The sequence below is a fragment of the Mus pahari genome, chromosome 20 (assembly GCF_900095145.1).
Source record: "Mus pahari chromosome 20, PAHARI_EIJ_v1.1, whole genome shotgun sequence".
Classification (NCBI taxonomy): Eukaryota; Metazoa; Chordata; class Mammalia; order Rodentia; family Muridae; genus Mus; species Mus pahari.
Genome location: NC_034609.1, coordinates 5,413,809 through 5,428,757, shown reverse-complemented (window position 1 = coordinate 5,428,757; position 14,949 = coordinate 5,413,809). Strand labels below are relative to the sequence as shown.

At 44.5% G+C, this 14,949-nt stretch overlaps 1 protein-coding gene across 2 annotated transcripts in view; it reads left to right on the top strand.

The window, feature by feature from the left end:
* The window catches only part of Gab1 (GRB2 associated binding protein 1), a 106,020-nt gene that overhangs the window by 64,333 nt on the left and 26,738 nt on the right, over positions 1 to 14,949 (top strand). For both annotated transcript variants that reach the window (XM_021220410.2, XM_021220408.2), the window contains exons 2-3: positions 5,437 to 5,731; positions 14,226 to 14,451. In XM_021220410.2, the coding sequence (XP_021076069.1) occupies positions 5,437 to 5,731; positions 14,226 to 14,451 (521 nt within the window). The remainder of the gene's footprint in view (positions 1 to 5,436; positions 5,732 to 14,225; positions 14,452 to 14,949) is intronic.

Sequence of the window (14,949 nt, the reverse complement as noted above, 5' to 3'; positions counted from 1 at the left end):
AAGGAAAGGAAAGGAAAGGAAAGGAAAGGAAAGGAAAGGAAAGGAAAGGAAAGGAAAGGAAAGGAAAGGAAAGGTCCCGCGTGTGTCGAGTTGGGGAAGCAGCTCAGAGGTGTTTGGACCCAGTGCAGAATTTGGAGGTCGCTACCCCATGTACACCAAGTACAGCAAATGTATACACCATGATGCGGTCGCTGCTCTGAAGCCATCACTTCCCTCCTGTAACATAGAATCCTCTGGTTATTTGTAACCACAGAAGGCTCCTAGAACATGTGTATGGCAGAGACAGTAGTTTTCTTTAAAGTTGAACATAGCATCACTTGGGGTAATTGGGCACATTCTATAAACGTGCTAATTGCATATAGCAAGGGACAGTGAGGGGCTGGTCCAGGTAGGAAATCTTATGACAGGGCTCCATCTGTCCTCCGTGACAGAGTGTTCCAGCCTGTTACCCTAGTAGCCGAGAAGCCGGTTTTCAGATTTTGCCAAAGTGTGATAGGCCTGCCTTGGGCTTAATGGAGCCTAATTTGCTTAAGTGTAGATGTACTTTTACAGAATTCTTTTCAGCTGAAGTTCATAGACACCAACCAAGTGTGTAGAGGTTGAAAGCAAGTTAATTGAAAATTTATGGACAGTTCTTGAGTAGGCCGGGCCGGTTGTACTCAGACCAGTGTCCCCTCGATGTGTAGGTCATATGAGAATGTCCGCCTTATCCTAACTTCAACGTGTCTACCTGCTTCTTCAGCAATGGCTGATACAAGCTCCCTTGGGAGCAGGGGGATGGGAAAGGAGGAAAGGTACAGAGACGAGGCTTCCCCAAACCCCCAAGTGATTTGGATTAAGAGTATCAAACAGTGTGCGACTGGGAAGGACGTGAGGATGGAGGGTCCCAAGCTAACTCGGGGCAAGCTAGTTCGGGGATGGTTCAGAGAGGAGGGCTGAGCAGAGTTTGGGGTGACTCGTGTGCTCAGGAATGGCATCTGTTATAGGGCCAAAGGTGGAAAAGGAGACAGACCCAAGAGGATGGCAAGCCTTTGAGGAGAAACAGGTTGGATTATTAGGAATTTGAGCTCTTTCCCATGTACATAGCAGACAGATAACCAGTAAGCAGAGGGAACTGATATCAGGGGGTGGTATATCTAAAGCTCCTTTAATATTCAGATTCACTAGAGTTGGTACTACATTGATTATTGGGCTAGAAACTCAAGTCATTGTTGCATGTGAGACATGATGGCCACACCGTAAGTTGTTATGTAATTTTCCTCAGCTAACCTTATGGATACTGTTTCATAATCCATACATCATGGAAATCTAATAGTTAAAATGGTTTTTCATAAGATTTTTACTTAAAGTCGATGTGAACATTTGCTTTTGAAGGTTTCAAGAAAACTCATCTGCTTTGACTGTTACTCAAGGAAGACTGGAAGGCAGTGTACAGCTGTCTCTGGGGCTCCCGAGACAGCAGGGTAAAAATAGGACAAACTTTAAGAATCCCAGATATTCTCAGATAACAAAGACTGGTTTATTGGGGCCTTTTTTGTGTGTGCTTGGACAAAACAGAGAAGCCTTTGTGCTGTGATTAGCAAGGGTGCTGATGACAGATCTCCTGTCAAGCATCGGGCTTTATTCTGTGACTAAATGGTGCTTTGTCCTGCCATCCAGAGAACCTTTATAGCTGCCTTGTTAAAGTGTGAGTTTATGTAATTGCTTTTGTTTTTCCCGTTTCATGGGTGCCAGATTCAACGAGAGTGACTCATTTTGTGACTGAGACAAACATTCACATTTAGACCACGTTAAAAATAAACAAACAAGAGGCAGGTGCCTCGGTTCTACGTCCTCTGCGCTGCTATTCCCTGTCTCAAGAGTTCAGGTCTCAGGGAGTGGCTGCTGTTCAGCTCCCATGGTCACTGGTCCACGGTGCCCCAGGGCAGTTTCTAAAGGCCTTTTGGATGTTGGTGACAGGAAGGTCCAAAGGAGGAAATCTGGTTAAATGGGAAGTAGAAAGTGATGCTTACAGTGTCTCAAAGGCACACAGGAAGACGACAATCCCAGTCTCTTCTGGCTCTGTAGTTTTCCCACCACACAGCAGTGGTTGGAGCAGTTACTTTACACATGCTTTTCACACATATGCCTCATTCAGGGGCTCTTTTCCTCACAGAGAAGACGTTTGGAAAGCACTGATCAAATTTTAATGAGAGTGCATTTAATATTCCCCAAACTGTACAACTTTATTTCCTTGTTAGAGTAGGTGGCCCAGTAAGGAAAGGCCTAGAAGGTTGGGAAAGAAAACAATGGGCTTTTGGTAAGAGAGCATATGAAGAGTTTGACCTCCCCAAGACAGAAGTGATAGTTGATGAAAACGTAAGGAACGATGGGTAGAAAGTTTGCTTATAGAATTGTAGGCAGAGCAGGAGAGATGTTCCCTTGAGAAAGTACTTAGCAGTCAAGTGTTGGGCCTTGAGTTAGATTCCCGAGAACACATGCAAAAGAGCTGGGCGTGGAGGGGCGTGCTTATAAACCCAGCCCTGGAAAAGTTAGCAGAGGCAGATCATTGGGGCTCACAGACCAGCCAGCCTACCCTCCTCCTTAGTAAGCCTCAGCCCAGTGAGAGACCTAACTAAAAGGCAAAACAAGATCAAGGTTGAGCTCCACCCTCTGCGAGCGAGCACACACACACACACACACACACACACACCCCTATAATTGTTAGGTGAACTGGGCACACCCAGCAGTGGGTTGGTTCCGTATGGGGCTGATGACCCTCCACAGCACAGCAGCAGCCTTGGTGGCCCTTGATGACATGCAGTGTAGAAATCGACACCTGTACTACTGAGCCCGAGCCACTGGGGAATGGATGAAGTATGTTCAATGAATTATGTAGTAAGGCATTTCAGAAAGATTTCCTTGCGAGCCATTAAAGTTTTAGAAGTCGTTCCTGTATTTAAAGACAGAAACTCTTCAATCTGGGGGTGGGGATGGGGGTGGGGGAGACACTAACCAGAGAGAGGCTTCTTTGATGGCCTTGCATAAATAATACTGTTTTCTGACTTTCTGCTTCTCCATTGCTGTATCAGGTTTAATATTTATGGATGCCTTTATAGGTCTCAGGGCATAGTCTATGTGTGCTACCACACCTTGCAAAAGGTGATAAATTTTCTACCATGGCTGTTGTTCATTTGCATTAGATGAATGGACTTTTGTAATGCAGTATCATGTGTATCTATAACCTTGTGACTTCCCAGGACGTGGAACATCCACAGAGCTCCATGCCTTTCTTCTGGCCACCTTCGTTACTTCCTTGCGGAGGACTGGGACAAAGGGTGCTGGAGCCTCCGTTGCCGCCCCCCCCCCCCAGACCCTTTGTGTCTTCCCTAACACTGCCATCCAGATCTAAACGTAAAATGCGGGTAGTGTGGCGGCCAAACCCAAAGCACGTGCTAGAGAAATGGCAAGTCTGTGGTGCTCGGCAGCTCTGGCGCAATGCCACATTGCCTCGGCTGGCTTTAAACAGTAGGTGCTTTCTGATGAGCGCACGTCTATCTATAGGTGCTGGTGAAGACACAGGAGGTCTTCATCAGGCCGGCTTAGGCTTGCAGCACAAGCATGAAGCTCACTCTTGGACTGATGAGACCATAGAAGACCAAACTCCTGTTGGATTTTGGACGGACTCTGAGAACACTGTAAACCCGAGCTGACTCCATCCCCACTTGTCACTGAGAGATGTTCACTTTGTATAGGTACAGTTTTTCTAAACCAAAACATCGATGCAATTTAGTGTGGCGCTGGGCGACATGAAAGGTGGCCACGCATGACACCTCTGAGAGCTGGGGAAACTCGTGTCTCTCTCCTCCCAGCTCACAGGGCATCTTCTTTGCATCACCTCATCTCTGGTGTTCATTCTGGAGCGTAGATGCGTCTTAGAAGGTGACCAAGATTTACTGCCTCTTGCTATTTAGCTATCTATGCCAGAAAAAAACAAACAAACAAACAAACAAACAAAACACTCAAACAGCAGTGAAGCTTTTGGGGGATCCAGGGCTGTATTTGGGGATATAAAAGGTGACTAGACTGTCAGCCACCTGGTCCTGCTTTACCTAATGAATATAGGGTTTAGGGAAGGTAGCGGTAAGCAATGTTACAGCCCCTTCTAAAACATTCTTTTTAGGTTCAGGTATTTAAGTTTATGTGTTACATGTTTTGCCAGCATGTATGTATGTGCATCATATACACTGATGCCCTTGGAGGCCACAAAAGGGATTGGATCACCTGGAACTGGAGTTACAGGTGATTGTGAGCTGTCATCTGGGTGCTGGGAACTAAACCTGGGTCCTCTGTAAGAGCAGCCAGTATTGTTAACTACTGAGTCACCTTTAGGATAACTCAGCCCCCAGCCCTCTTTAGGAATGGTATTAAAGATCTAGACGAAGGAACTATTAAGTATAGATCCAGATTGCATGCACACGTGTGCATGTGCATGCACATGCTAGGAAGAGAAGCATGACAATTCAGGAATGCAGATCTCTGTGGCTTTACAACATCAGACTGGCCATTAGAGTGATAGCTCATTGCTAGCATCTCAGGGACGCAACCAGGAAAACATCCAAGCCCGTTTCTCCCTTCCCATCATCTCACTCCTGAGAAAACAGAATTCTACGTTTTAACATCTGTCAGAGTCTTATGAGGAAGTGCCATAAGTGTATTCTCTTGTACGTAGGGGTGGGGTACTGTGGACATCAGGTGACCTGCTCTTTAATACAAGGTGTCTCACGGAACACAGAGAGACACTGGTGGCCAGAAAAGCCTCAGCAGCCGTCCTTGTCTCTGCTCTGTGTAGCAGGAGATAGAGAAGCACATACAGCCATGTTCAGCTTTTTATGTGGGTGTTGGGGACCGGACGGAGCGCAAGTCCCCGTGCTCGAGTTGAAGCCTCTTCCCTACTGAGCCATTTCTCCAGCCCTTCTCTGACTTGTTAAAATACGGAAAACTATTTTCTAAAGTGGAAAAATAACCTGCAATTTATGATTTTTCACTAATTTTCAGTAGCCTGTTAAGTGTTAATTCATTCACATCATTCCATGCTTTGACCCTTTCTCTAGAACTTTATCCTTTTCCACCCCAGCCCTACCACTGGTCCAGAGTCTGTCTCTGGATTTAACTACTGTAAAGGATTCATATAACAAGTTGGGAGTGTCTGCCCTTGTGGATGGCTTCTTTCACTTAGCATGACATCCGTCCTTGTCCTTTGGCTGATACGGTTTCCCCAACATTACTCATTGAAATGATTTTATATTCGGTTCCATGTGCTGTGTCGTAAGAGAACTGAGACAAGATACTACAACTCTTTTTCCAGACAGTGCATCCATAAAGTTAGCTTAACAAATGTGCTCCACCGTAGGATGTTCCGACCTGACAGTCAGTGGGTGTTCCTCTTGTTTCTAGGCGTGGAAGAGAAGGTGGTTTGTCTTGCGCAGTGGCCGTTTGACTGGAGACCCGGATGTCCTGGAGTATTACAAAAATGATCATGCCAAGAAGCCTATCCGGATTATTGATTTAAATTTATGTCAGCAAGTTGATGCTGGGTTGACATTCAACAAAAAGGAGTTTGAAAACAGCTATATCTTTGATATCAACACCATCGACCGGATTTTCTACTTGGTGGCAGATAGTGAGGAAGACATGAACAAGTGGGTCCGTTGTATCTGTGACATCTGTGGTTTCAATCCCACAGAAGAAGGTAGGTCCAAGGTTTCGTTTTGTTTAAATTTTTTAAAAATTTATTTTATGTGTGTGGGTATTTTGCCTGTGTGTATGTCTATGCACCACATGCGTGCAGTGCCTGTGAAGATTCGAAGTGGGGGTGGATCCCCTGGGACTGAAGTTACAGATGTTCTGAGTGGTCATGTGGGAGCTGGGAATTGAACCAGCGTTCTAGAAGAATGGACAGTGCTTTTCAGCACTAATCCATCTTTCCAGATCCAGAGTTTAAGGTTTTGTTATTCAGTTAATGCAATCATTTTTCCCTTTTTTGGAGGGGTGGGAGGTTGTAGTTTTAGAAATGTTACAGAATTGTTATTTCAGTTATATGCATCAATATTTTGCTTTTACAATAGGAATTTGACATTTAGAGCAGGCACTGAGCCGGGCGTGGTGGCGCACGCCTTTAATCCCAGCATTTGGGAGGCAGAGGCAGGCGGATTTCTGAGTTTGAGGCCAGCCTGATCTACAGAGTGAGTTCCAGGACAACCAGGGCTACACAGAGAAACCCTGACTCGAAAAAACAAAAACAAAATTAGAGCAGGCACTGAGTGCTTCAGGCGGTTTAGAGAGAAACGCTACAGGTTTTGAGAGACTTAACTGATGTGGACCAGTCTAAATACCTGTCTTTGTGAAGAATCTGGGGAGGGGAGTGGCGCGTGTGTGCCACAATGTGAGTGTGGGGGTCTGTCTGGGTGGCACGTTGCACCATAGGCTGTGACATACACAGTCTGTGCTCTCAGTGTTCCCCACAGCCCACCCCTCTTCTCACCAACTTGAAAGCGGCAGGAATATTTTTAATAGCAGAACTCCATAGTCCTTAAAAATGGGTGACCAATATATTTGGGCACTTTGTGTCTTCATAATCAAGTGTGAAGGGTAGAAGATGGTGAGCTAATTTATGCATCATTACTCAAATATGGAATTGTGGTTTGTGAGCAGGATAACAGAACATTGCTAATCACAAACCCTTTGTATTTGGTCCCTAGACCACCAAATCCCTCGTAATTTCAATCTCCCCATACTTTCTACAGTTTATAAACTATATCAAAGTAACTATATCTAAGAACTATCTGTAAGTAATGGCTTTAAAATCAGCCATTCCTCATGCATTTGCAGTGCGTACCTGCACTGTATCTCAAGATGGATGGATGTGGACTCTAAACAGCAGAGCTTTTTCCTAGTAATCCCCACGGTTCAGTGTGCTAGAGTGAAAACGGGGATGTTTTGTGCACCATGTGGTTGCAGTACCATCAGTGGTCAGAAGAGGGCATCAGATCCCAAGGAACTGGTTTCCAGACAGGATTTGTGTTGGTTTTTAATGTGTGTGGGTACTTTGCCTGCATGTATTAATGTCTGCCTGGTGCCTGAGGAGGCCAGAATAGGATGCTGGGACCCCTAGGACTAGAGTTACAGACAGTTGTGAGCTAGGTCTTTTGGAAGAACAGCCAGTTCTCTTGACCACTGGGCCATCTCTCCAGCCCCTCTATCACCATTTTTCTATGCTCTTGTCTCCAGCCATCCCTCGTAACGAATCCCAAAAGAGCAATGGCTTCCTTGGCCTTTCTTAGGTCTGTCCCTCAGGCCTGTGCTGTCCCTTTCCAAGACTGAATATGCACTGTCCTTGTTTCAGCAGATGGCTGGTACCTTGTGACACTTTTTACTGTTTGAGTTTCAAGCCAGATGTGGGAAGAAATAGCGTCTGCTTGGACAGCACTGTCTGAGAAAATAAGTCTCCCGATCCCTCTGAGAATAACTAATTTTCCCTCAAAACAAAGGGAAAGGGGAAAATTCTGACCTGTGTTTTGATTCCAGGAACCTCTCAAAATATCATTACCATGTTATTTCCGCTGCCCCAGGTGACCACTGCTATTATTGAATACACGGAATGCTGGCAGTCCCTCCTGTTTTTAAACTCTAGCTCACTGAACTGTGTGCTAAGGTTTTTCTTTAGTGGATTTGGGGGTAGAAACTGGGGTTCTTTTGTTTTTCTTGGAAGTGTGCAGATTGACTTTTTATTTTGTTTTGGGCTCACCAAGGTGGAAGCTGTTAAATTTGCTAAACAAGCACTAGGAAGCCCAGGCAGGGCTGCAGGAAGCTCACTGACATCTAGCAAAACCTCTGGGCTAATTTTAGGATATGAGCTTCAATTGCTTTTCTCAGAGTGTCCAGATCATGGTAGTTTAAATTTAAAAAATGCAGCTCTCCATTTGAGATTCTTGCCTTTAGTAAGATAAACTGATACCTAAGGAAAAAAAATATATAGGCTGAGACTATCTCAGCGGTGTGTTTGTCTAGCATGTGCAAAGCTCTGCGTTTGATCCTCAGAACAGCATAAATGTGACATAATGGCACATGCCTGTAAATGTCAGCCCTTGAGAAGCAGGCAGGAGGGTGAGAAGTTCAAGGTCATACAAACGTAGAAGACGGTTTCTCAGAGGTGGAAAGAAAGTGTAGGGTTCGGTGGGTACGAGGATGTCACCAAGGACTTCTAAATTTCCTTTTGCTGAGTCTGAAGAGGTGGCTCAGAGATTAAGATCACTGGCTGCTCTTCCAGAGGACCCCGGGTTCAATTCCCGGCAGTCACATAGCAACTTAAAACTGTCTGTAGTTCCAGTTCTGGGGACCTAGTACCTTCTGACTTCTGCAGGCACCAGGCAGGTGCACAGACATGCTTACAAACAAGGGAAAAGACAAAATAAAACCAAATAAACAAACAAAAACCCACCCTTCACATAAACTAATAAGTAAAGGTTTTTTTTTTTCCTTTTAAAAAAAAAACAAGACAGGATTCAAACAGGTTCTCTTGCCTCTGCCTTCTGGGTGCTGGAACTTAAGCTGTGCGTCGCCACGCCCAACTCTTTTTACGTTTTTAATTAAGACATCCATTAGTACTATTGTGTAGGCATAGATGATCAGTGCGTAGCTTAGAGGTTTTCTATGTCCACATTTGTACACTCATATATGTAAGGGTGCTTTAAAGGCCAAGCTCAGATTAAGAATTTCAGGACTCACATTCCAGCAAAGAACCTTTTTCCTAGAGAAATCCTCACCTCAAAGTAGATTTGGGATAATTTTGGTTTGGTTTGTTTTAAGATTTATGTATGTATGTATGTATGTATGTATGTATGTATGTATGTATGTATGTATATGAGTACACTGTTGAGCTCTCTTCTTGCACACCAGAAGAAGGCATCAGATCCCATTACAGATGGTTGTGAGCCACCAGGTTGCTGGAAATTGAACTCAGGAGCAGTCAGTGCTCTTAACAGCTGAGCCATCTCTCCAGCGGGATAGTTTTAACTTCTGTCCCCATTCATGAATTTTGCCTGTTTTAAATCCTGTAAAAGAAGAACCGTGGTGTCTGGCTTACCTCCTCCATAAAAGTCACCATGTTGAAGTATGTGGTGATTTTTTTCCCCCCATACAGCACTCCCTCCTATTACTCTCATACAATATGGGTCTATTTGAATATCGGTAGATGGACATTTCAGTTGTTCTACAAAGGTGTGACCATTCTTAATGTCTTTTTACAACAAACAAACAAAAAAGATCCTTTTTTGGTGTGGTGTGGTGTATGTGTGTGTATACAACGGTGCTAGGGCAGCCTTAGATCTAGGATTTCTGCTAAGTAGTTGGGAGCTGCCTAGTGCGGATGTCTGGAATTGAACTCAGCTCCTCACAAGAGCTTTCTCTCCAGTCTGCTACGTCTTTGGATAGACATTAGCTCTTAGTTCTTTTGGATACATGCCGACGAGTAGAACTGCCACATCATAGGATATATGCATTTTAGATTGTATAAAACATAAATGTCTTCAAAGCCATTGTACCAGCTGCTGTCCTAACTTCAGAGTATGACAAATATAGTTAGCCCATATTGTTAGTGACATTTGGTATTAGTCAGTGGTTCATCTTGGCTTTCCCAGTAGCTGTGTACTGGCAAGTTCATGATTTATTTTGTGTGTTTTTTTGAAAAGCAGTTCAACTAGAAAGATTATCTCTTCTGTTTGGCTTTCTCGCAAAATTTTAGTCGCGATTCAGTGGGTCCCCTGTGGTAGAGTCCGAGCTCACAGAACCCTGGGATTTCCATGCCACAGAGCTCTGGTTAAGAACGGTGGTGTTTGTCAGCATCCCCGAAGGGTTAGAGAGCTCCACAAAGGTTTTTGAAATGTGTGAGGGGCAGAAGCTTGGAAAGTTGAGATGTCTGTACTTGAAGCCCAGTATACAAGTTGGGGAGTGCATGCATTCAGGGTCTTGCCTGGCTGATTAACAGTGGAGGCGGCCGCGTGCCTCACTGACAGTAGCTACTACTGCAGTGACGACTTAGTGTCCATGCATTTGATTGATTGACCTTTTAAATTTCACATATGTATGGAGAGAGAGAGAGAGAGAGCAGGCAAGTGCCCACTTGTGTGGGTGTCCTCTACCGTGTGGCTCCTGGGGACTGGATCTAAGATAGGCAAGCTGGCAACAAACATCTTTACCCGCTGAGCCATCTCACTGGCTCACTAAAGATTTCTTATCATAAGTTATTTATGATAGGTTTAACATGACATTTCCATTCACGTATGGAATGTATTTTGAATACATTCACCACCACACAAGACACCCTCCTTTCTCTTCCCCCCCTATTCTCGTGGATCCCTTATATTTACCTTTGTATATCACACGAAGCATGACATACCTCAGTTGGATAAAGGGCGAGGGTTCCTGTGAGCCAGTTCACTTGTGGATCTGCTCATAATCTCCCTGTCTGCACTGAAGGCTTGCCTGCTGGAAGGCCTCGCATTAGCTTATTAGCTTTCTAAGTAAGTTTCAATTAGGTGTTTGCTCCAGTGGCTTATTAGGCCTTTAATGGATGCTAATTATACTCTTGGTGCATTCCGAGTTAAGAACTGATTTTACATGTGTAAGCAAACCTTGAGCCAGTGTTTGTTTCTTAGAAGAAACATAGAGAAAGCAATAAGTCAGGAATCAAAACAAGGCCGAGACCAAGGATGCTCTATACCACCAGGCTTGTCACCCAGGATAGTCTGAAGTCCCATGCCTGTAAGGCCAAGCAGAGGTCTACTTTGGACCAGTATTGACTCTAGCAGAAATCTTAAATTCAAGATTATTTAGACGCAATTCAACAATTTTTTTAAATTTACATTATCGATTTGTGCAAGCGTTTGTGCTTGTGTTCACGTGTACCACGGTGCAGGCCAGAACAATATGTACTTCTCTTTACCATGTGGTTCTGGAGAATGAACATGGGCTGTGGCATGTACCCACCCTTACCTGCAGAGCCCTCTCACTAGCTCTGCACAATGCAATTTTTATATCCACATACTCAGTACCAGGTAGATAGATGGTCGGCTCAAGGCAGAATGTTGAATATGGTGCACTTTCTGGACTAACACGGGGGCTCTGTATGCCACTGTCACTTGGGTGTTTAGGGGTACCTACCGCTTATGTCTTCCCCCTTTATGGACTTGCTTGGGGTTGTCATGGAATTTTTACTTCAACTCTTGCCTCTTGAAGACATAGGTGAGTCCTGCCATGATGTTAAGCACAGCATTTTTTTTTTTTTTTTATTTTTATTTTTTGAAACAGGCCGTTCTGAGTCCCAGGCCTGTTTTCAGGAGACTCCACTGTCTTTTTTCACTCCTGGGTAGGAGATCTGAAAGGTCAGAGATGAAGCTGGTCCGTCCGTGACAGCAGAGCAAGATCGAGGAGTGCAAGTCCCTACCAGGATAGTTTTCTTTTTCCCATGAGAGTTCCTCAATTTATTTATTTTATGGCTGTTAGATGTAACAAAACAAACAAACAAAAAAACCCCACAAAACAAAATCCCCCACTGAAGGAAAGTGTATCTATGAGAACCATTATCCTGGAAGTGCAGTTCACGGACCTTCACTGAATAAACTGTGCAGTTTCAGCGTTTGGTTTTTCTTTCCATCAGAACTGAGTGTTGAGCTTGGTTGGCTGTGTCATGCCTGTAGCTGGAGAGCTAACGGGAAGCAGATGCCACACACTGAGGAGAGAGCTTGAAGATGTAGTAGCTACTTCCCCCATTTCCCTGTCAGTGCTGGCTGGAGCTACTGAGCTCATCTTTGAATAGTAAATATTTTTTCATGGTTCTCTTAAGGCCAGGAGGATATAGTTTGAATCATTATTTAATCTGCAGCATTTGAAATCCTCTGATGCTAAATCCCTGTATTAGCAACTGGGTCTCGAGTTGAATGCGTTGTGGGGGCAGCTTACCTCACGTATAATCAACCTCTCCTAGACACAGCAACTGGAACTTAAGAGGACCCACTGAACTTTGGACAGGATGTAGTAGGAATGGTCCCAAATGTATTTTCTGCTTCCGTCTTCCATAAAGAAGAGTTAACTCCTGGCAAAGGGTGTTAGATCATATTAGATAAATCAATATTAGATAAATCAATTTTTTAATCGCCATTTCATGAAAATTCATAAATTAAAAGTTAGAACTCCTCTCGGTTTAACCAGATCAAATTCTCTAAATCAAGGAGATTCACAGACCGCATTAGCTTAGAGCAGGACTCCAAGAGATCTCAAGCAACCAATCCAAGGCTGCACATGTTGGCAAATGGGCGTAGAGGATTTTCAGGTGCCTCCTGCTCTTTAAAGCTCTCTTCCAGTCTGAAGGAACGTGAGCCTGGATGTGCTGCCCAGCAGTTGAAATGTCTCCCTGCCCCTCCCCCCAACCTCAGCTATGTGTAAGAGAGTCATGAACACAGCCTCCTGATCGCCACTGAGACCCTTGGGCAGCATGATCCTGTTCTCCTCAGACGTCACAATTAAGATATGCCCTGGACATTTCTGTCTGAGAGGAAGCATTGTAAACTTGTCCGTTGTGAACTTATGAATGAGGCAAACACACAAACCCATCAAAAGTGTGCAGGTTGCTCTAAGAATCCAGAGGAGGGTCAGTTAGAAGGCCAAATGGCTGGTGTTCAGTCAGAGTTGATGGGCCATCCACCCCTTCATACCTTTTAGCATGCTTTATGTATTTTATTGTTTAAAATCTGTGTTTCACCAGCCTTCTCTGTTCACTCTTATGGCCTTATATTTCTAACCAGAATAACAGATCGTAGTCTATCAGGGCTGTTAAAATTATATTTTGTCACGTCAGAAACTACAGAGGGGTTTTATTTCTAGCTGTACGTTTCTGCACAGCTTATCCGTTTTCCTTTATCTTTTTGGAACACGCACAAGGGATTTGTGAGATGGTTTTTTTCTCTCCATGACCACCTCTTCCTGAAAACTCTGCAAATGGACAGGTGTGGTTACAAGCTCAGGGAAGGGTCCGATGCTGAAGATGAGCCCTGGATTCACCTTCACTCGGAATTAGAGAGATTTCCCCCAATAACCCAGGCACAACCTGAAGACAGATCCAGGAACTCTTAGCAGCATTGTGGCCATCAAGTCTGTCCATGTAAATGTGTCTCCTTGCAAGGTTGGCGTGACCTAGGAAATCGTTCCTCATCGTGGGGAGAAAAATCCAAAACAATAAAAAAACTGTCTCTTAGGATTGGAGAGATGGCATCGCAGTTGAGAGTACTCCCTGTTCTTACAGAAGCCAAGGCTCCACTCCCAGCCCCTTCATAGTAACTCATGACCATAGCAACTCCTGTTCCAGGGGACTCTAATGCCCCTTCTGGCCTCCAGGAGCACCAAGTGCACATATAGTAAGCAGACTTATGTGTAGGCGAAGTACCTATGCACATTAAATTACATTAACATTAAAAATGTTTCCTACTAAGATTGTAGGACATTCTTATTTTAATTTAAGTAGTTTCAAAACTTAAGTATTTTTCAGGGTTACAGTAGCGTGGCCTCACATCTATGGGTGTTTTTGCACATGAGTGTGTCTGCTTGTGGAGGCTAGAGGTTGGGATCAGGTGTGATGCTCTATTTCTGTCCGTGTGAGTGAAAGTCACTCGTCGTATTTGGAGCTTATCAAGAGGGTTAGAGTAGGCGGCCAGTGAGCTTTCGGGGTCTACTTGGCTTTTCATGTAAGTTTGGGGATCTCAGCTGGAGTCTTCATGCTTATGTGATAGGTGCTTTACCAAATAACTGAGCATCTCCTCAGGCCTCTGGACTAAAGGAAAGGCTGTCCTTCTTCAGCTGTCTCTGACCAGAGTGAATTAACATATAACTGTTGTGATTTAGATAGTATTTCTTGCTTAGTTCAGAGTTACCATCTCACTCTTTTGCCCAGATTGGCCTTGAACTGCTAAGGTGAGCATTTGAGGCTTCAAAATAGCTGGCATAGCATAGCAGGTGAACACCGCTGCCCATGACCTCAGGTAGTGGGGTTTGGTTTTTTTTTTTTCAGCTAACACTGCCATCATTGATTCTGGTTATGTTCATTAAAACTATCTATCTCCAGACTTTCAAAGTAGCTTGGTCTAAGAACAACAGAATCTTGTACTGTGATAGACTAAAACTTAACTTGATTGCAGATCCTGTGAAGCCGCTGACCGGCTCCTCACAAGCACCCGTCGATTCACCTTTCGCTATAAGTACAGCACCAGCCTCCAGTCAGATGGAAGCATCTTCAGTCGCGCTACCTCCTCCTTACCAGGTCATCAGCCTCCCACCACACCCAGACACCCTTGGCCTCCAGGATGATCCACAAGACTACCTCTTGCTGATCAACTGTCAAAGCAAGAAGCCTGAACCTACCAGGTACATGGTACATGCTAGCGTGTGTGTGCGCGCGCGCGTGTGTGTGTGTGTGTGTGTGTGTGTGTGTGTGTGTGTGTGTGTGACTAAAGATTTGCGTTGCAGGTTTATAATCCTTTGTTAATGATGGCACTTTCTCCCATCATGGCGGATCGCAGTTGTGCCTACAGGGCTGACTTGGAGAGAGTCTTTGTTAGGGACTCACAGTGTTACTTGCCTGACAGGTGTCACTGATTTGTAAATGGTGACCTTGCTCCATTTCTTATGTGATTGTAAACCAGCCAAGGGTCATCTTTTGTTTCTGAAGAAGGTGAGGAGTACCTACTACTAGAAGATTTTGAAAGCAAAGCGGTTCCGTTGCAGTGAGTGTGCTGTAGTTACAGAACTGTGTGAGAAACTAATCATACAGGTAAAATCCCATTATGGCAAATCCTAGAGGCTAGGCGGTCCGGGAGGCAATGACATTTCATGAAGTCAAATAGACTGCTACAAGTTGTGAAC